This window comes from Pristiophorus japonicus, chromosome 12 (assembly GCF_044704955.1).
Source record: "Pristiophorus japonicus isolate sPriJap1 chromosome 12, sPriJap1.hap1, whole genome shotgun sequence".
Lineage (NCBI taxonomy): Eukaryota > Metazoa > Chordata > Chondrichthyes > Pristiophoridae > Pristiophorus > Pristiophorus japonicus.
Window position 1 is genome coordinate 24,872,963 of NC_091988.1, and position 23,497 is coordinate 24,896,459.

Consider the following 23,497-nt stretch of genomic DNA (forward strand, 5'->3'; position numbering starts at 1 on the left):
AATGGCCCTTGTAATGAAAATCATAATAGATCATAAATGACTGAATATGAATCTATAATACAAAGAAAAACATTTCAATTGCATTTTTACCAAATCCTGTATAACACCATATTTCTCAGTCAGTGAGTCATGAGAGTAACAATGTTCCAGAAAATTCTTGTTTAGTATTTGTGTCTACTCGTGTACTGTTGATGTAAGGGCAGGCAGTGTCAGGTTAGTCATAGCAGGCATCATTGCACACAAAATGTGATTCAACAGTGACCATTAAGAGTCATGGTTCTTAATGCTCTCTTCTTTTCCACAGCAGTGACAGTAAATCAAAACAGAATTTTAAATGTTCCTATTGCATTTGCAGCTTGATAACCCAGATGAGCAGGCAGCTCAAATCAGACGGGAGCTGGATGGGCGTCTTCAGATGGCAGATCAGATAGCAAGGGTGAGTAACAAGACAGCACAAAGCACCAACAGAATTCCGCCCCATTGTTTGCGCTATGGTTTCCTCTATCTGCAAGACATAGAAGCCAATTTAATTTTCATCTCTTTTAGTTGAATTTCTGTGAAACATTGTAACTTGAGAATATCTTTAATGTATTCAAACTGTTTCTGTTGGAATTTATTTCTGCTGATTTGTGTAAAGCACAGAAGTTAAAAACTGTGACTTTGTCACTGACTATTAGCCTGAGCAAATAATTGACTCAACAGTAAGAGCTTACTGTCTACACTGTCAAGATTTATTCCTTGAGTGGTTTCTGGTGAATGCACTGCAAGCATATCATGGCTTCAGAGACATCCAGGAGAAATAAATACATTCTGAGAACCATTATATAATCCAGCTGTTAAATTTAATCTTTTACGGTGAACCTTTTATCTGAGTCTAGCTACAGCACAATTTCAAACTGAGTAAAAATACCCCATACCTAACATTTGCCCTCAAAATTGACATTAAAATTCAGCTGTAATACTGCAATTTGATTTTTTTTCTACCCTCCTAGATGTAAAGATTATGGTTGATTTCTGTAGTGCTGTTGTCATTTGTCACTTGGGTATAAGGTACTTATGGTATGCTGTTCTTCTTTAGAATGCAATGAAATAAAAGCCATTAGCACTGATGTGTAGTTGCAATAGTAATCCTGCTCAGTACGAGAAGAACCGCAGGTTCAAAGCAAGTGATTCAATCAAGGAAGCTTGCCATCCACTGCACACCATGCCATTTGCCACCATCAAAAATAATCTCAACGGAATAAAATTGCACCTCAAGTATGTATTAAGGACAGAAAATATCTTGGTTAGAGGACATTGATAAATTGCTCTAGTGTCATCTGAAGCCATTATCATATTACTACTTTAAAACATAATCCAGACTATACTTTACATAAGAACAGAAGAACATAAGAATTAGGAACAGGAGTAGGCCATTTAGCCCCTCGAGCCTGCTCTGCCATTCAATAAGATCATGGCTGATCTGGCCGTGGACTCAGCTGCACTTACCCGCCCTCTCCCCGTAACCCTTAATTCCCTTATTGGTTAAAAATCTATCTATCTGTGACTTGAATACATTCAATGAGCTTACCTCAACTGCTTCCTTGGGCAGAGAATTCCACAGATTCACAACCCTCTGGGAGAAGAAATTCCTTCTCAACTCGGTTTTAAATTGGCTCCCCCGTATTTTGAGGCTGTGCCCCCTAGTTCTAGCCTCCCCTACCAGTGGAAACAACCTCTCTGCCTCTATCTTGTCTATCCCTTTCATTATTTTAAATGTTTCTATAAGATCACCCCTCATCCTTTTGAACTCCAACGAGTAAAGACCCAGTCTACTCAATCTATCATCATAAGGTAACCCCCTCATCTCCGGAATCAGCCTAGTGAATCGTCTCTGTACCCCCTCCAAAGCCAGTATATCCTTCCTTAAGTAAGGTGACCAAAACTGCACGCAGTACTCCAGGTGCAGCCTTACCAATACCCAATACAGTTGCAGCAGGACCTCCGTGCTTTTGTACTCCATCCCTCTCGCAATGAAGGCCAACATTCCATTCGCCTTCCTGATTACCTGCTGCACCTGCAAACTAACTTTTTGGGATTCATGCTCAAGGACCCCCAGGTCCCTCTGCACCGCAGCATGTTGTAATTTCTCCCCATTCAAATAATATTCCCTTTTACTGTTTTTTTTTCCCCAAACTGGATGACCTCACACTTTCCGACATTGTATTCCATCTGCCAAACCTTCGCCCATTTGCTTAACCTATCCAAATCTCTTTGCAGCCTCTCTGTGTCCTCTACACAACCCGCTTTCCCACTAATTTTAGTGTCATCTGCAAATTTTGTTACACTACACTCTGTCCCCTCTTCCAGGTCATCTATGTATATTATAAAAAGTTGTGGTCCCAGCACCGATCCCTGTGGCACACCACTAACCACCGATTTCCAGCGAAAAGGACACATTTATCCCGACTCTCTGCTTTCTGTTCGCCAGCCAATTCTCTATCCATGCTAATAAATTTCCTCTGACTCCGCGTACCTCTATCTTCTGCAGTAACCTTTTGTGTGGCACCTTATCGAATGCCTTTTGGAAATCTAAATACACCACATCCATTGGTACACCTCTATCCACCATGCTCGTTATATCCTCAAAGGATTCCAGTAAATTAGTTAAACATGATTTCCCCTTCATGAATCCATGCTGCGTCTGCTTGATTGCATTATTCCTATCTAGATGTCCCGCTATTTCTTCCTTAATGATAGTTTCAAGCATTTTCCCCACTACAGATGTTAAACTAACCGGCCTATAGTTACCTGCCTATTGTCTGCCCCCTTTTTAAACAGAGGCGTTACATTAACTGCTTTCCAATCCGCTGGTACCTCCCCAGAGTCCAGAGAATTTTGGTAGATTATAACGAATGCATCTGCTATAACTTCTGCCATCTCTTTTAATACCCTGGGATGCATTTCATCAGGACCAGGGGACTTGTCTACCTTGAGTCCCATTAGCCTGTCCAGCACTACCCCCCTAGTGATAGTGATTGTCTCAAGGTCCTCCCTTCCCACATTCCCGTGACCAGCAATTTTTGACATGGTTTTTGTGTCTTCCACTGTGAAGACCGAAGCAAAATAATTGTTTAAGGTCTCAGCCATTTCCACATTTCCCATTATTAAATCCCCCTTCTCATCTTCTAAGGGACCAACATTTACTTTAGTCACTCTTTTCCGTTTTATATATCTGTAAAAGCTTTTACTATCTGTTTTTATGTTTTGCGCAAGTTTACCTTCGAAATCTATCTTTCCTTTCTTTATTGCTTTTTTAGTCATTCTTTGCTGTTGTTTAAAATTTTCCCAACCCTCTAGTTTCCCACTAACTTTGGCCACCTTATACGCATTAGTCTTTGATTTGATACTCTCCTTTATTTCCTTGGTTATCCACGGCTGGTTATCCCTTCCCTTACCGCCCTTCTTTTTCACTGGAATATATTTTTGTTGCACACTATGAAAGAGCTCCTTAAAAGTCCTCCACTGTTCCTCAATTGTGCCACCGTTTAGTCTGTGTTTCCAGTCTACTTTAGCCAACTCTGCCCTCATCCCACAGTAGTCCCCTTTGTTTAAGCATAGTACACTCATTTCTGACACAACTTCCTCACCCTCAATCTGTATTACAAATTCAACCATACTGTGATCACTCATTCCGAGAGGATCTTTTACTAGGAGATCGTTTATTTTTCCTGTCTCATTACACAGGACCAGATCTTAAGATAGCTTGCTCCCTTGTAGGTTCTGTTACATACTGTTCTAAGAAACAATCCCGTATGCATTCTATGAATTCCTCCTCCAGGCTACCCCGTGCGATTTGAGTTGACCAATCGATATGTAGGTTAAAATCCCCCATGACTATTGCCGTTCCTTTTTCACATGCCTCCATTATTCCCTTGATTATTGCCCGCCCCACCGTGAAGTTATTATTTGGAGGCCTATAAACTACGCCCACCAGTGACTTTTTCCCCTTACTATCTCTAATCTCCACCCACAATGATTCAACATTTTGTTCATTCGAGCCAATATCGTCTCTCACAACTGCCCTGATATCATCCTTTATTAACAGAGCTACCCCACCTCCTTTCCCTTCTTGTCCATCTTTCCGAATCGTCAGATACCCCTGTATGTTTAATTCCCAGTCTTGGCCACCCTGCAACCATGTTTCTGTAATGGCCACCAAATCATACCCATTTGTAATGATTTGTGCCGTCAACTCATTTACTTTATTTCGAATGCTGCGTGCATTTAGGTAGAGTGTTTTAATCCTAGTTTTTAAACCATGATTTTTAGTTTTGACCCCTTCTGCCGCCCCTTTATATTCAGTGGCCCTTTTTGTTTTTTGCCTTGGGTTTCTCTGCCCTCCACTTTTACTCATCTCCTTTCTGTCTTTTGCTTTTGTCTCCTTTTTGTTTCCCTCTGTCTCCCTGCATTGGTTCCCATCCCCCTGCCATATTAGCTTAACTCCTCCCCAACAGCACTAGCAAACACTCCCGCTAGGACATTGGTTCCGGTCCTGCCCAGGTGCAGACCGTCCGGTTTGTACTGGTCCCACCTCCCCCAGAACCGGTTCCAATGCCCCAGGAATTTGAATCCCTCCCTGCTGCACCACTGCTCAAGCCACGTATTCATCTGCGCTATCCTGCGATTCCTACTCTGACTAGCATGTGGCTCTGGTAGCAATCCCAAGATTACTACTTTTGAGGTCCTACTTTTTAATTTCGCTCCTAGCTTCTTAAATTCGTCCCGTAGGACCTCATCCCTTTTTTTACCTACATGTTTTTGCTATCTTATGTGATACCACAGAGGAAGCTCTTGATAATTCAAGTGTGTGATGAAATAATGATATACGTTAATAAACAACAGTTGGTCATGCAGTGGTAAAGCACCTTGCAGCTTCAGTGCCAGGTTTCACAAGACCTTCATCCAAATGCATTAACAGTCCCTTAGATTCATACAATACAGTTTCCAAGTACACCTTTGGCTGGGAACTTCCTTGGAGCTGCTCCCATGTCACTGGTATAACTTCACTTAATGTGCGGCTGTTACCCGTTTGCACGTGTATGTGGGGTTCCTGCTGCACTTCCGGCAAAGTTACGACAGTGGAGCGGGAGCAGCTCTGAGAAAATCCTGGCCTTTGTTCCTCCGCATCTGTGGCATCACTTTTCGTCTTAGTTTTAATTTTTGGAATAGATTCTAGCTAGTGCACAAACATTGGATGGTCCAGCAGAGGAAAATCCAGCCCTCTGGATTTTTTTGCGATTTATGTTGTAGTACAATCATATTTACCTGAAGTCGACATTACTTACCACACAGCGGCCGCTACAGCTCGGACCGCCAGCTTTCACAAGCAGTCCCAGCAGGGCACTCTACGGAGGCAGGCAGGCAGGCAAAAATCGAGCTGGTGTCGCAACCAGAGTTGTTGCACACCGGCTCGCCTCTTCTAGGCAGTAATGCCCTGAACCTAGCACCGAAAGGCCCAGCAGGGTGCCGGAAGCAGGCCCGCCCAGAAGTGTTGACCACTGCATTGCCACCCCTCCGGGGTGCTAACAGGGGTGGCAGAAGACCGCAAATCCAGCCCAAATGGCCACAAATATTTTATGTGATTCACAGTGTACAAGGGAACCAGAGGATTGGGCAGTGGGAGCTTGTGGCATTTTCCCAGCAGAGACTGAGATGAATGCTCTCCAGTAGAGTGCGTCAGTCACATGACAGTATGCTGTATTGCACCTCGGCTGATATTGGGGTCTAATTTAACCCCTTCATTGCATGTGTAAAAGCAGTAAACTAAGCTGCAGGAGCACTGGCACTCATAATATTTGTAAGTGAGCTGACTCGGGTGGGCGAATCACAGAAAGGATCAAAAAGTGCAAGAGAATTTGGCCGTCAATCAATTCTGGGGTTGGAACCATATGTAAATGGCTCTCACCCCATTTGCTGCTGAAAAAAAAATGATGCCCTGAAATTATGCTGAAAACGATGTGGAATTTCTAAATAATGAACATTGTACACTTACAATGAATGCAATTTCTTCTTCATCTGACATATATTCCAGGTGAAGTAACCAATCCAATGAAGATTCAAGTTTCTTTATGATCTATTTAGTAAGCGTCATATTATATGAACTCTCTTTTGCCTCATTTAGAAGACGAGGCCACCATTTCCCCATTGCCAAACTTGACTATTTTTCTCCAATCGGCTTGAACACGTTCTCAAATGTACTTTTTCCATCCCCAGGCTGTGGCCTCTAGTGTTTTAAGTTTCTGCTTGATTTAAAGCTAAAAATAACTTTTCTGATTTATGTCAAGATATGATTTATGTCAAGACCTGGTTTCTAAATTATTATTAATATTAAAATAACTTGTATTCATCTAGCGCCTTTAACAAAGTAAAATGTCCCAAGGTGCTTCACAACAATTTTACAATATGTTAGATATTGACCATTGAGGGAAAAAGAGAAAAAGTGTGAGAAGGAAGTGTAAAAAAAAAGGTTAAAGGTTCAGGTCCGAAGCGACAGCTAAAATGCGCACACAGATAGACACAGGTGAAAAAAATTTAAAAAAAGGAAGAAATTCAAATTACACTGTAAATAATACAATAAGGAATATACAATAGTAAAATCAATATAATAAAGATTAATTATAATTTAAAAATTAAATAATATACCATAATTGTAAATTAAGTTAAAATTAGAAAATCAGCAAGTGAATCAAGTTAAATCAGTTATTAGCTATCTTTAAGATTCATTCCCTGTCCAGTGATTCAATTAATCTGAAGAACCAATCACTGTCCTCCATTCTTGTGATGTCATCATTTTATTACTTTTTATTTCTCATTTTGTCCTTTTGACAGGACCTGTAATAGCTCCAGGCTCGAGCTGCCTCCGTTGTCAGGGAGACGTTAATGTTTAAATCTCCCTCCAGTTCCAGATTACCATCAACTGCAGGAAGGTCGTTCCACTAAACAAGAATCATGTCTATTGCTTTCTTCCAATCTACAACTTTTATGTATTTGTTCTGTTAGGTCCCATTAGGAAAGCTAATAAAGGCTACAATTTATTTAGGACATCATTAAAGCTGGATAGTTTTGAAAACTGCAATTGTTGAGATCAAAAAGCACAAGCAGGACCACAAGTCATCCTCTTCCCATTCTCAATGGCACTTCTACAGTGAGAAGTTAGCCATTAAATAAAGGAAGACTTTCCTTCAGATTTAGCTCATGGAGAAAATCTTCTCATGTCAGGTCTAAATATGTTTCTATTTAGTATTGGAGTACCTGTACCAGATAACCACTATTCATAATCACACCATCTGTTAAAAATGTTATATGCATTTAAGACCGTCTAAGGAGTTGAATTTCCATTGGGGCTTTCCCGAACATCCACAGAAAGCCTAGAGAAATGGCATTTGTGTCCTTTCTCTGGGGTTTCAGCGGATCTTCCACCAAAGTTACGGGAGAAGCCCTGTAGAAATTCAACTTCAGTATTGCCTATTCACCAATCAGTAACATTTCTAGCCACACGATCGGAGCTGCTAGTTGCTGCCCTCTGCCATGCATCACAGATGCATGGACTATAGCCATAGTCCTATATCCTGCATAAAAAATATACATTAGCAGCCTAGTGGTTGTGGTATGATACTGGACTAGCGATATTGAGTTCAAATTCCACCACTGCAAATTGTGAAATTGTATTAAATGAATTGAGGAAGGACGTTCTTGCTATTGAGGGAGTGCAGCGAAGGTTTACCAGACTGATTCCCGCGATGGCAGGACTGACATATGAGGAGAGACTGGATGGATTGTGCCTGTATTCACTGGAGTTTAGAAGAAGGAGAGGGGATCTCATAGAAACATATATAATTCTGACGGGTCGGGACAGGTTAGATTCAGGAAGAATGTTCCCGACGTTGGGGAAGTCCAGAACCAGGGGTGACAGTCTAAGAATAAGGGGTAAGCCATTTAGGACTGAGATGAGGAGAAACTTCTTCACTCAGAGAGTTGTTAACCTGTGGAATTCCCTACCGCAGAGAGTTGTTGATGTCAGTTCATTGGATATATTCAAGAGGGAGGTGGATATGGCCCTTACGGCTAAAGGGATCAAGGGGTATGGAGAGAAAGCAGGAAAAGGGTTGCTGAGGTGAATGATCAGCCATGATCTTATTGAACATTGGTGCAGGCTCGAAGGACGCAATGTTGCTATGTAAATCTGCGAACCAGTGGGCTAGCACCAGAAAAATAACCATGAAAGCTTCTGAATTGTTGAAAAAGCCCAACTAGTTCACTAATGTCCTTCAGAGAAGGGAGCCTGTCACCCCTACCCAGTCTGCTCTACATGTAATTTCAGTCCTACACTATGGCATTGACTTAATGCTTAATGAAGGGGCCTAGCAAGTCACCATAGAATCATAGAATGGTTACAGCACAGAAGGAGGTCATTTGGTCTGTCGAGCCCGTCCCGGCTCTCTGCTAGAAACATAGAAAATAGGTGCAGGAGTAGGCCATTCGGCCCTTTGAGCCTGCATCACCATTCAATAAGATCATGGCTGATCTTTCACCTCAGTAACCCTTTCCTGCATTCTCTCCATACCCCTTGATCCCTTTAGTCGTAAGGGCCATATCTAACTCCCTCTTGAATATATCCAGTGAACTGACATCAACAACTCTCTGCGGTAGGGAATTCCACAGGTTAACAACTCACTGAGTGAAGAAGTTTCTCCTCATCTCAGTCCTAAATGGCTTACCCCTTATCCTTAGACTGTGTCCCCTGGTTCTGGATTTCCCCAACATCGGGAACATTCTTCCTGCATCTAACCTGTCCAGTCCAGTCAGAATCTTGTATGTTTCTATGAGATCCCCTCTCATCCTTCTAAACTCCAGTGAATAAAAGCCCAGTCGATCTAGTCTCTCTTCACATGTCAATCCAGCCATCCCGGGAATCGATCTGTGAACCTTCGCTGCACTCCCTCAATAGCAAGAACATCCTTCCTCAGATTAGGAGACCAAAACTGAACACAATATTCCAGATGAGGCCTCACCAAGACCCTGTACAACTGCCATAAGACCTCCCTGCTCCTACACTCAAAACCCCTAGCTATGAAGGCCAACATACCATTTGCCTTCTTCACCGCCTGCTGTACCTGCATGCTAACTTTCAACGACTGATGTAGCATGACACGCAGGTCATGTTGCACCTCCCCTTTTCCTAATCTGCCGCCATTCAGATATTCTCCCTTTGTGTTTTTGCCACCAAAGTGGATAACCTCACATTTATCCACATTATACTGCATCTGCCATGCGTTTGCCCACTCACCTAACCCGTTCAAGTCACCCTGCAGCCTCTTAGCGTCTTCCTCACAGCTCACAACGCCACCCAGCTTAGTGTCATCTGCAAACTTGGAGATATTACACTCAATTCCTTCATCTAAATCATTAATGTATATTGTAAATAGCTGGGGTCCCAGCACTGAGTCCTGCGGCACCCCGCTAGTCACTGCCTGCCATTCTGAAAGGACCCGTTTATCCCGACTTTCTGCTTCCTGTCTGCCAACCAGTTCTCTATCCACGTCAGTACATTACCCCCAATACCATGTGCTTTAATTTTGCACACTAATCTCTTGTGTGGGACCTTGTCAAAAGCCTTTTGAAAGTCCAAATACACCACATCCACTGGTTCTCCCTTGTCCACTCTACCAGTTACATCCTCAAAAAATTCTAGAAGGTTTGTCAAGCATGATTTCCATTTCATAAATCCATGCTGACTTGGACCGATCCTGTCACTGCTTTCCAAATGAGCTGCTATTTCATCTTTAATAATTGATTCCAACATTTTCCCCACTACTGATGTCAGGCTAACCGGTCTATAATTACCCGTTTTCTCTCTCCCTCCTTTCTTAAAAAGTGGTGTTACATTAGCTACCCTCCAGTCCGTAGGAACTGATCCAGAGTCGATAGACTGTTGGAAAATGATCATCAATGCATCCACTATTTCTAGGGCCACTTCCTTAAGCACTCTGGGATGCAGACTATCAGGCCCCGGAGATTTATCGGCCTTCAATCTCATCAATTTCCCTAACACAATTTCCCGCCTAATAAGGATTTCCTTCAGTTCCTCCTTCTCACTAGACCCTAGTATTTCCGGAAGGTTATTTATGTCTTCATTCGTGAAGACAGAACCAAAGTATTTGTTCAACTGGTCCGCCATTTCTTTGTTCCCCATTATAAATTCACCTGAATCTGACTGCAAGCGACCTACGTTTGTCTTCACTAATCTTTTTCTCTTCACATATCTATTGAAGCTTTTGCAGTCAGTTTTTATGTTCCCAGCAAGCTTCCTCTCACACTCTATTTACCCCCTCCTAATTAAACCCTTTGTCCTCCTCTGCTGAATTACACAATTCTCCCAGTCCTCAGGTTTGCTGCTTTTTCTGGCCAATTTATATGCCTCTTCCTTGGATTTAACACTATCCTTAATTTCCCTTGTTAGCCATTAAGTTATTATCAATTAAAAGTTTTTGATTGTAATTTTTGATTTAATTTGCTAAGAAACTGACTATTGTACCCCAATATAACTAGAAAATTATTTCATTTTTTTTTAAAAGTGAATTTCAGTCCTTTAAAATCTGGTTACTCAGAGGCGGTGGGTTGACACTGTGATTACAAATACTTATTTTTGTGGCTATACTCATTTTCAGCTGTTTTAATCAAACTTCACCAAGTTACCACTCTTAAATCTACGAGGGAAATTTTGAGGGACCGGGATGTATAATTGTTGAAGTTCATCCATGTGATCTTTAAATGTTTGCCATCGTCTATCCACCGTCAACCCTTTAAATATCATTCGCCAGTCTATCCAAGTCAATTCACGTCTCATACCATCGAAGTTACCTTTCCTTAAGTTCAGGACCCTAGTCTCTTAATTAACTGTGTCACTCTCCATCTTAATAAAGAATTCTACCATGTTATGGTCACTCTTCCCCAATGGGCCTCGCACAACAAGATTGCTAATTAGTGTTTTCTCATTACACAACACCCAGTCTAGGATGGCCAGCCCTCTAGTTGGTTCCTCGACATATTGGTCTAGAAAACCATCCCTAATACACTCCAGGAAATCCTCCTCCACCGTATTGCTACCAGTTTGGTTCGCCCAATCTATATGTAGATTAAAGTCGCCCATGATAACTGCTGTACCTTTATTGCACGCATCCCTAATTTCTTGTTTGATGCTGTCACGAACCTCACTACTACTGTTTGGTGGTCTGTACACAACTCCCACTAGCATTTTTTGCCCTTTGGTATTCCGCGGCTCCACCCATACCAATTCCACATCATCCAAGCTAATGTCCTTCCTTACTATTGCATTAATTTCCTCTTTAACCAGCAACACTACCCCACCTCCTTTTCCGTTCTGTCTATCCTTCCTGAATGTTGAATACCCCTGGATGTTGAGTTCCCAGCCTTGGTCACCCTGGAGTCATGTCTCCGTGATGCCAATTATATCATATTCATTAATGTGCAGTTAATTCATCTACCTTATTACCAATACTCCTCGCATTGAGACACAGAGCCTTCAGGCTTGTCTTTTTAACATACTTTACCCGTTTCGAATTTTGGTGCAATGTGGCCCTTTTTGATTTTTGCCTTGGGTTTCTCTGCCCTCCACTTTTTTACTTTTCTTCTTTCTATCTTTTCCTTCTGCCAACATTCTACTTCCCTCTGTCTCCTTGCATAGGTTCCCATCCCGCTGCCATATTAGTTTAACTCCTCCCCAACAGCACTAGCAAACACACCCCCTAGGATATTGATTCTGGTCCTGTCCAGGTGCAGACCGTCCAATTTGTACTGGTCCCACCTCCCCCAGAACCGGTTCTAATGTCCCAGGAATTTGAATCCCTCCCTTCTGCACCACTCCTCAAGCCATATATTCATCTGAGCTATCCTGCGATTCCTACTCTGACTAGCACGTGGCACTGGTAACAATCCTGAGATTACTACCTTTGAGGTCCTACTTTTTAATTTAACTCCTAGCTCCTTAAATTCAGCTTGTAGGACCTCATCCCATTTATTACCTATATCGTTGGTACCTATATGCACCACAACAACTGGCTGTTCACCCTCCCCCTTCACAATGTCCTGCAACCGCTCCGAGACATCCTTCACCCTTGCACCAGAGAGGCAACATACCATCCATAGTCTCGATTGCGGCTGCAGAAACATCTATCTATTCTCTTTACAATGGAATCCCCTACCACTATAGTTCTCCCACCCTTTTTCCTGCCCTCCTGTGCAGTAGAGCCACCCACGGTGCCATGGACTTGGCTGCTGCTGCCCTGCCCTGATGAGTCATCCCCTACAACAGTACCCAAAGCGGTGTATCTGTTTTGGAGGGGGGATGATCGCAGGGGACTCCTGCACTACCTTCCTTCCACTGCTCTTCCTGTTGATCATCCATTCCCTATCTGTCTGTGTAACCTTTACCTGTGGTATGATCAACTCACTAAACGTGCTATTCACGGCATCCGCAGCATCTCGCATGCTCCAGAGTGAATTTACCCGCTGCTCCAGTGCCGCAATGTGGTCTGTCAGGATCTGCAGCAGGATACACTTCCCGCACATGTAGTTGTCAGGGACATTGGAAGCGTCCCTGACTTCCCACGTAGTGCAGGAGGATCATAACATGTGTCCGAGCTCTCCTGTCATGACTTACCCCTTTGATTAACTTAATTTGGCAACAACAATGATAAAGGTTACCTACTGATAGGGAAAAGAAAAATGAAAAACTACTCACCAATCACTTACCCTCCACCAGCTCCCCCCCCCCCCTTTGACTGTGACATCACTTTTCGATTTCTTTCTACTTCTTAGTTTACCTTCTGCCCCTGCTGCAGCTACACCGGCTGGCCTCCGATGACACATCAGCTAGTCCCACTCCCCCGCCCTTTCCCTGTAGCCCTACAAATGTTTTTCCTTCAGGTACTTATCCAATTCCTTTTTGAAAGCCACAATTGAATATGCCTCCATCACCCTCTCAGGCAGAGCATTCCAGACCCTAACCACTCACTGTGTAAAAATGTTTTTCTCATGGTCGCCTTTGGTTCTTCTGCTAATCACCTTAAATTTGGTTCTCGACCCTTCCACCAATAGGAACAGTTTCTCTCTAGCTACTCTGTCTAGACCCCTCATGATTTTGAACACCCCTATCAAGTCTCCTCTCAACCTTCTCTGCTCTAACCAGCTTCTCCAAATCTATCCACGTAACTGAACCCCCTCATCCCTGGAACCATTCTTGTCAATCTTTTTTGCACCCTCTCTAAGGCCTTCACATGTTTCCTAAAGTGCAGTCTCTAAAATTGGACTCAGTTGAGGCCGGACCAGTGTTTTATAAAGGTTCATCATAACTTCCTTGCTTTTGTACTCTGTGCCTCTATTTATGAAGCCTCGGATCCAATATGCTTTTTTAACCGTTTTCTCAACTTGCCCTGCCACCTTCAACTATTTGTGCACATATATCCCCAGATCTCTCTGTTCATGCATCCACTTTAGAATTGTACCCTTTCATTTATATTGCCTCTCCTCATTCTTTCTAGCAAAATGTATCACTTCGCACTTCTCTGTGTTACATTTCATCTGCCACATGTCCACCCATTCCACCAGCCTGTCTATGTCTTGAAGTCTATCACTATCCTCCTCACTATTCACTAGACTTCCAAATGTTGTAATTGTGCCCTGTACACCCACATCCAAGTCATTAATATGTATCAAGTAACACAGTGTCCTAGTACTGACCCCTGGGGAACACCACCTTCTTCCAGTCCGAAAAACAACCATGCACCACTACTCTGTTTCCTGTCACTTAGCCAATTTCGTAACCATGCTGCCACTGTCCCTTTTATTCCATGGGCTTCAACTTTGTTGGCAAGCCTATTATGTGGTACTTTATCAAACACCTTTTGGAAGTCTGTGTACACCACATCAACCACAATGCCCTCATCAAAAAACTCAATCAAGTTAGTTAAACATGATTTGCCTTTAACAAATCTGTGTTGGCTTTCCTTAATTAATCCACACACAGACAATTCACTAGGCTGATTCCGGAGATGAGGGGGTTACCTTATGATGATAGATTGAGTAGACTGGGTCTTTAGTCATTGGAGTTCAGAAGGATGAGGGGTGATCTTATAGAAACATTTAAAATAATGAAAGGGATTGACAAGATAGAGACAGAAAGGTTGTTTCCACTGGTCGGGGAGACTAGAACTAGGGTGCACAGCCTCAAAATACGGGAGAGCCAATTTAAAACTGAGTTGAGAAGGAATTTCTTCTCCCAGAGGGTTGTTAATCTGTGGAATTCTCTGCCCAAGGAAGCAGTTGAAGCTAGCTCATTGAATGTATTCAAGTCACAGATAGATAGATTTTTAACCAATAAGGGAATTAAGGGTTATGGGGAGCGGGCAGGTAAGTGGAGCTGAGTCCACGGCCAGATCAGCCATGATCTTGTTGAATGGCGGAGCAGGCTCGAGGGGCTAGATGGCCTACTCCTGTTCCTAATTCTTATGTTCTTATGTTGTCCAACTGACTGTTAACTTTGCCCTAGATTATCATTTCTAACAGCTTCCCTACTATCGAGGTTAAACTGACTGGCCTGTAGTTGCTGGGTTTATCCTTACACCTTTTCTTGAATAAGGGTGTATTCTGGCACCACCCCCATATCGAAGGAGGATTGGAATATTGTGGCCAGTACCTGTGCAATTTCCACCATCAGGTCCTGGTGACTTATTTACTTTAATTACAGCCAGCCTTTCTAGTAATTCTGCATTTTTTCAATTTTTATTCCATCCAGTATCTCAACTACCTCCTCTTTCACTATGACTTTGGCAGCAATTTCTTCCTTGGTAAAGACAGATACAAATTATTCATTTAGTATCTCAGCCATGCCCTCTGCCTCCATGCGTAGGTCTCCTTTTTGGTCCCAAATCGGCCCCACCCCTGCTCTTACTACCCATTTACTATTTATATGCCATTGAAGACTTTTGGATTCCCTTTTAATTTAGCTGCCAATGTATTCTCATATTCTCTCTTTGCCCCTCTAATTTCCTTTTTCACTTCCCCTCTGAACTTTCTATATTCAGCCTGGTTCTCACTTGTATTCTCAACCTGACATCTGTCATATGCCCCCATTTTCTGCTTCCTATCTCTATCTCTTTCATCATGCAGGCAGCTCTGGATTCAGATTCCCCTACTTTTCCCCCTTGTTGGAAATGTACCTAGATTGCATCCGAACCATCTCCTCTTTAAAGGCAGCCCATTGTTCGATTACAATTTGGTCTGCTAATCTTTGATTCCAATCTACCCAGGCAGATCCATTCTCAACCCACTGAAATTAGCTTCCCTCCAATTAAGTGTTTAATTGTTGTAAATAATCACTATGAAGTTCACCATCACCACAACGACTGTAGCAAGTCAATATCGAGGCCCACTGTCACCTTCTCATGGTAACTAGGGATGGGCAATAAATTTGGTTTTGCCAATGTTGCCCACATCTTGAGAACATCTGGAATATTTGAAAGCACCTGATTTTTGGCATTTGTCTCTGATTGGCTGTTTCAGAGGTTGGGAGGTCTCAATAGTGTATGAACTACACACCCCCAGTCACTGAACTTGTCTGTGTTGTTCAATAAGCTGGTGCTCACCCCAACTTCCTATCAAGGATGATATTTTAGTTTCACCTGACTCTAAAGATAATTGTGCTATATTTTTTCCATTTCATTTCAAACTGCAAGGAAGCATAACATTCCACATGTAAATGTTCACTAGTTAATGTACTACATCTGCATAATTATTAACGGCCAGAACACTTCTCCTTACTTTGAGTAGGTTGGAATTCATTCCACTGTGGCAATTGCTATTACCTGAGCCAATTTCAAACAAATACCTTCAATGGACGCTCACAAAGCAACCATTTTAGAGTAAGCCTCACACCACCACTTGAGATGATTGCTCTGATTTGACCACGAAAAAAGACATCGCATATAAAGGCAGAGTTGTCCTGACTCTGCCTAGGAGCATACTGACTTTGCCAGAAAGTCACTGAATTCTATGGGATTATTTGGTTAGTCTGCCCCTGACTCTGCCCTGGGTACTAGACTGGTTCTTTTTCCATATACAGATTCATTGTTTGGGCTAGTTATCCACGGTCTGTGGATAATAACAAAAGTCGCAAAGCCAAGATTATTAATATTTAAATATGTTATTCCCATTCAAATAAAGTTCTTCTCCACATGCTTTGTTTTCAGCCCTTCTTACTAACTGACTTAAGACAGGAGGTTATCTAAATGGTTTTGTAAATGTGTTTGCTGTGCTAGCATTTTCACTTTTGACTTTTTTTCTACATTTATCTTTGACAAAATTCATTTCTGATTACTAGCAATCATGTTGACTTTCTTTGCCAATTACCTCATTTAAAAAAAGCTTCAGAAGGCTAAATCACCTTGTACAATGGAAGTGGTATCACAGCCAAATGTATGCTGGTTAGCCTCTTCCGGGAAAAGATCCCTTTATAAGTTATGGAATAGAAAAGTCACATAGATAGTAGAAATTCATTAAAATGACAAGATTGCTGTGATTTCCTTACTGTTGGATGTCTAATTTATGGTATGTAGAAGGTAAATTGTTTGAAGAATGAGTATTACTCCATCTAAAGTGAATAGTACACTCTTTTGGTTTGCGTAATAAATGCAATTATTGCATAACATTTTTGTCACTTTTGTAGGAACGCAAGTTTCTAAAGTTTGTGTCAAAAGAAATGGAGAACATGTTTATTGAGGAGCTTAAGTCATCTGTAAATCTACTGATGGCAAATCTAGAGAGTATGCCTGTGTCTAAAGGAGGCTCGGAATTCAAACTTCAGAAGCTGAAACGCAGTCATAATACCTCCATCATTGACATGGGGGAGGAAAATGAAAACCAGCTCTCCAAATCTGATGTCGTACTGTCTTTTACACTTGAGGTGAGAGGACAGCAAACATTATTTTTGTATTATAAGTTGTTAAGCCAGAAAAATGTGATTTGTCAAACAAAAATATCTTTCTTTGATCTTCCCATTTTATGATATTGTTTACAGCCTAATTAGATCCACCTAAGACAATTTGACTGGACAAGCGGTATATTTTAGGCCTCTGTCTAGACAACTAATGTTGTAGTTAACCTGCCCACTGAATTACTACCCCCCACCCGCCCCCTCAGATCAAATGGTTTCCTTTGCTCTGAGCCAAACCTCCGAGGAATACATTGGCTTGACTTAGTGTTTCCCTAAGTTACTTGGCGAAGAATAGGAACCCATTCTCTGAAACTACTCACTGTTTGAGAATTCAAAGGTAAATCCCGACTTCTCTTCTTCACTGCAGATAGTCTTAAACCTCTCTCCTCTACCTCCTCCACCCTCACCTTCAAGAACAAGTTCGAGGAGTTCATGGATTTCTTTGTCACAAAGATGGAAATCACCCATTCAGCTGTCTCTGCTGTTTATCTCCCTCCACCTAGCCCAAAAGGCCAAACATCCCCCAAGGTTCCCCCTTGCCCTAGCCCAGAACTCTCACCTTTCTTGAATTTCTCTCGAATCTCCCCTCATGGCCTCTCCAAGCTCATCGTTTCCATGAGACCCACCTCCTGCTCCCTCAAAGCTATTCCCACCAAACTGCTGAACATCCAATTTCCCTTCCTGGCCCCCATATTGGCTGATATTGTTAATGGTTCTCTTCTAACTGGCTATCATCACCTCTCTCTTCAGAAAAATTCACCCTTGACCCTTTTGACCTTTGCAAACTACTGCCCCATCTCCAACCTCCCTTTCCATTCCAAAGTCCTTGAACGTGTTATCGCCTTGCACCCCGGCCACAGTACTGAAATGGCACTTATCAAAGTCACTAATGACATCTTACGTGACTGTGACCATGGTAAAGCCACAGTGTGACACCATCCTCCTCCAACGCCACCTCTCTGTTGTCCAGCTGGGTGGAACTACCCTCAACTGGTACCACTCCTTTCTATCCAGTCAATTGAAAATTGGGAAGACTGAAGCCATTGTTTTCGGACCCCACTACAAACTCCATTTCCTAGACACTGATTCCATCCCTCTCCCCAACTCCTGTCAGAGGCTGAACCAGACTGTTCGCAACCTTGGTGTCATATTTGACCCTGAAATGAGCTTTCGATCACATAGCCACAGCATAACTAAGACCACCTATTTCCACCTCTGTAACATCGCCCATCCACTGCTGAAGTTCTCATCCATGCCTTTGTTACCTCTAGACTTGACTATTCCAACGCACTCCTGGCTGACCTCCCACATTCTACCCTACGTAAATGAGAGGTGATCCAAAACTCGGCTGTCCATGTCCTAACTCGCACCAAATCCCACTCACCCATCACCCCTGTGCTCGCTGACCTACATTGGCTCCCAGTTAAGCAACGCCTTGATTTTAAAATTCTCATCCTTATTTTCAAATCCCTCCATGGCCAAGCGCCTCCCTATCTCTGTGATCTCCTCCAGCCCTCTCCCCCGCCACCCCCGAGATGTCTGCGCTCCTCCAATTCTGCCCTCCTGAGCATCCCTGATTATAATCGCTCAACCATTGGCGGCCGTGCCTTCTGTTGCTAGGCCAAAAGCACTGGAACACCCTGCCTAAACCTCTCCGCCTCTCTACTTCTCTTTTCTCCTTCATGACACTCCTTAAAACTTATCTCTTTGACCAAGCATTTGGACACCTGCGCTAATTTCTACTTGTGCGGCTCAGTGTCAAATTTTTATTGCATAATACTCCTGTGAAGCGCCTTGGGGCATTTCATTATGTTAAAGGCACTATATAAATACAAGTTGTTGATGTTGTCACAGCCAGAGAATCGCCTGCAATGCCTTCTGTTCCCACTCCCGCACAGTTACCTCGAATCCCCCAAGGATCTATCCTTAGCCCCCTCCTATTTCCCTTCTACATGCTGCCCCCAAGTGACTTCATCCGTAAACACATCAGGTTCCTCACCAACGCCTCTCTCGTCCCCCTCCGCTGTCTCTGATTTGTTACATTGCTCGTCCAATATCTAGTACTGGATGAGCAGAAATTTCCTCCAGTTAAATATTGGGAAGACTGAAGCCATTGTCTTTGTTCCCCACCACAAACTCCATTCCCTGGCCACGGACTCCATCCCTCTCCCTAGCAACTGTCTGAGGCTGAACCAGATTGTTTGCAACCTTGGTAGCTTATTTGACACTGAGAGGAGCTTACAACGACATATCGGCTCCATCACCAAGACTCCCCTCTTCCACATCTGTAACATTGTCTGACTCTGCCCCAATCACCAAGACTCACTACTTCCACATCTGTAACATTATCTGACTCTGCCCCAGCTCATCTGCTGCTGAAACGCTCATCCATATCTCTAGACTTGACTATTCAATGCTATCCTGGCCAGCCTCCCACCTCCACCCTTACATAAACTTGAGCTCATCCAAAACTCTGCTGCCCGTGTCCTAACTCGCATAAGTCCTGTTCACCCATCACCCAGTGCTCGCTGACCAACATTAGCTCCTGTTCCGTCAACGCCTGAATCTTAATATTCTCAACCTTGTTTTCAAATCCCTCCCTGGCCTTGTTCCCCCCTCCCTATCTATGTAGTCTCCTTCAGCCCTCCAAGCATTCGAGATCGCTGCGCTTTTCCAATTCTGAGCTCTTGTGCTTCCCTGAATTCAGTTGCTCCACTGCGTTCAGCTGCCAATGCCTGAAGCCCTGGAATTCCCTCTCTAAACCGCTCCACCTCTTTAAGACACTCCTTAAAACCCAGCTCTTTGATCAGGATTTTGGTCATTATCCTTGTATCTCCTATGTGGCTCAGTGTCAAGTTTTCGATGGTAATCGCTCCTGTAAAGCACCTCGGGACGGTTTACTACATTAAAGGGGCTTTTTCAATGCAAGTTGTTGTTATAACAAAGTAAAATGTCTTAAAGAAAAGGAACCTTGAAGCTTCCAAACGATCCTATCAAACTCATCCCTCAAAATTCATCTATGACTTCCTTTTTTAAATTTTAGTTAGGTTTTTAAAGTGAGAGTTAATTACCAAAACTAACAATATGCTGAATTTTAAAAACAATGTTTGTGGGTCCAGAATGCTTCACAGTCAAGAAGGCATTGGTTTGACTCCCAGAGCTGCTTGACACACAAGTCTGACAACCTTAAATGGGGTTGAGATCCAAACACTCGAGAACACTTTGCTCAAGTTACAGACTATAGAAATTATCCTTAAAAGACTTCTCTGTTGAGCACGATGTGGAGACCGTGTGGTACTTGGTTAACTACCTTGAGTGAAGGAATAACAGCCATTGTTATGTTTGAACTGCTACAGGCACCTCAGTAAATCATAAGGGGCCATTGCCTCCTAGGAATGATATTGACTACTGCACCTTCCTAACTAAAAGAAGCTATATTAAAATAATAAGTGACTGCAAACATGGGGTGAAATCATTTGAAGGTTTACATGGTAAAAATTTTGTTGCAATAGTTTAGTGAATAAAAAGTTGAGGTTGGGAGTTGAATAATGCAGTGTGATAGCACACTGTCGTTATGCCTTTAGCATCTGGGTTGAATCCATTCACACCAATGGGATGAAAGAATTTCCCCTCTGGCTCTAATAGTCCTCTATTAAAATAAATGTGTACAATTTTAGTACAAGTTCTAATGAGTATGAGCCTATGAAGCAACCCGTAAACTGGCATTAATTGTATGCTCGAGAGGCTATAAAAGCTGGATAGTGTGGGAAATGAAAGTCATATTGGTGCGGTAATAAATGTCCTTATGAGGTTGGGGGCAAAATATGCTGTTGACGTACTATACCTGACCTGGGAGTGCATGATACTCGGTCCAAAAACTGCAGATATATCCTCACCACTGACATCTTTCATTGGGATGTTTTATTTTGTAGGTAGTGATCATGGAAGTGCAGGGTCTAAAGTCTTTAGCACCGAATCGCATTGTATATTGTACAATGGAAGTGGAGGGAGGAGAGAAACTGCAAACTGATCAGGCTGAAGCTTCTAAACCAACGTAAGTAGCTTTGTAATTTTGTTTTACATGTGCAATGGATTCAGCATGTCCTTTTTTTTCCAGCTGGGTGCTGTCTACCTCGGAATCAGTAGTCCATGATTGGGAAATTCACAAGTACCCATGGGCACTCCCTGAAAGATGAATGATTTTCATAGACCCTGTTGGTGTGCAGTACAAATTACACAGAGCCTGTGTGCAGTTACTGATCTCAGGGGGGAATACTTGGAGCTGGGCCTCTCAGCTTTTTTGCTAATGTGGACCCTTTGTAACACAGCACACGTATTTTTTCTGTATAAAAATTAGTTATACAATTAAATATATATATATTTTTTTCTTTTACTTAATGAGAAACTTGTTGCCGATACTGAGCAACAAATCTGTCAAGACATGGAGGTATCTTCGCCAAGTAGTTCCCCCGCTGTCACCCAAGCGGCTTGACAAGGAGGGAGAGCTTCCAGTGCAACAGTGACTGCACTTCAAAAGGTACTTAATTGGCTGTAAAGTGCTTTGAGACATCCAGTGGTCATGGAAAGCACTATATAAATGCAAGTCTTTCTTTTCACAAGGCTGTGCAGGTTGGCAGGATAATTGCTGCTTTTTCAACAAAAAAAACATTAAACGGAAAGTAGAGCACTTTAAAGTTTAAAAAGTTTGTGTAAGTTTTTTTTTACAGGTGCAGACAAAACAGACTTTGCCTTCTTTCGCAGCACGATAACAACTCGAATATGAAGCTTTTGCTCGATTTTTAAAAAATCTGCATTTTATCTCTTTAGTACTGACATGGACAATAACTCTCATTTTCCTCGGGCTTGCTCCAATCTAAAGTAGCGATCGCATGCTCTTGCTTTCTCAAATTCCCATTGAACCAGCTCGGCTGTCAATCACAAGTCATGCTCTTCAGTCCCATTGGTCGCTCGCGACTGGCGTCTCGCGTCTCGCGTCTCGCTCGCGTCAACTGGGCTGTAAGCGGCTTACGGTTATGACCTGAGGTAACGGTGACGGTTGGGGCGCGGAATCTGGTGCTCGAGCCTTCTGGTGTGGGTCAGGACTGGGTGGAGAATGATAAGGGAAGGTTGGGCAGCACTGACTGACTCAGTTCGGAGGAGGCTGGCCCTGCCCGGCCCTGGGGAATTAAAAAAATAACCTATAGCAGGTACAGTACGGATTTCTGATTTACAGAACGGAATCGCTGACTGCTGGGAATCTGAAGTTAGAAGATTAGTTGGCCAGTGTGTTTTTTTTGGCGAACCCCTAGTGGGCCGCGGACCACCAGTTGAGAACACCTGGGTTGGAGGACTGTGGTAGAATGGTGTCTTTTCATCTAACCCAATTTCACTGAGGTTAAAAATACCCATTTATGCTTTCATTACTGTTAATCAGCCAAAATAAATAACAGTTTTAATCCAGTGATAAGTAAATAGAACTGCAAAATAATTGCATAAATTTGAAGCAAACAGTATTGAGCAATCTGAGACAGTGAGGGTAGACGGCAAATGGGGGAAAAACGCAAAGGTGCAGAGTCTCCAAGGCCGAGATAAGAAACATTATCAGACTGAGAAGAGAGCTGTACGTTATAATCTGGTGTGCCTAAATCAGAAGTGAAATTATTCATCATCATGATAAGTGTGATATCTTGCGACACAGTAAATACACACATCTGCACAACATGGCTTCCAGGTAGAACTGAACAGAGCACATGGCTTTATTGTTATTGCTTCAGTAGTCCACTAGGTTGCTCTACAGCACTTCTCCCTCCTTATTGAAGAAGTTAATCATAACATAATCATTGTCCATGACTTGCATGGTATACACAACTCTTGGTATACCTTTCTCAAATGGAACCCATTTCATGTTTCCAAATTCTACTATAGAAATCTGTAACACAAGCAAAAGATATGAACTTATTTCCATATTTACAGATTAAACTTAGCCACTGGTTTTCTGTTTCATCAACAGCAATAATTCATATTTAAAAAGTGCCTTTAATGTAGTGAATCATCCCAAGGCACTTCACAGGAGTATTATAATTTAACAAATTTGACACCGAGCAAGTGACCAAAAGCTTGGTCAAAGAGGCATGTTTTAAGGAGTGTCTTGAAGGAGGAAAGAGAGGGAGTGAGGCAGAGAGGTTTCGGCAGGGAGTTCCAGAGCTTGGGGCCTAGGCAACAGAAGGCACGGCCACCAATTTTTGAGCGATTATAATCAGGGATGCTCAAGAGGGCAGAATTGGAGGAGCGCAGACATCTCGGGGTGGGGGGAGGGGGGGGAAGTTGTGGGGCTGGAGGAGATTACAGAGATAGGGAGGGGCGAGGCCATGGAGGGATTTGAAAATAAGGATGAGAATTTTGAAATCGAGGTGTTGCTTAACCGGAAGCCAATGTAGGTCAGCGAGC

General features: G+C 42.7%; 1 protein-coding gene across 2 annotated transcripts in view; it reads left to right on the forward strand.

Moving 5' to 3' along the window:
- The window catches only part of cadpsa (Ca2+-dependent activator protein for secretion a), a 603,717-nt gene that overhangs the window by 217,030 nt on the left and 363,190 nt on the right, over positions 1-23,497 (forward strand). For both annotated transcript variants that reach the window (XM_070894664.1, XM_070894665.1), the window contains exons 4-6: positions 356-436; positions 16,784-17,020; positions 20,983-21,104. In XM_070894664.1, the coding sequence (XP_070750765.1) occupies positions 356-436; positions 16,784-17,020; positions 20,983-21,104 (440 nt within the window). The remainder of the gene's footprint in view (positions 1-355; positions 437-16,783; positions 17,021-20,982; positions 21,105-23,497) is intronic.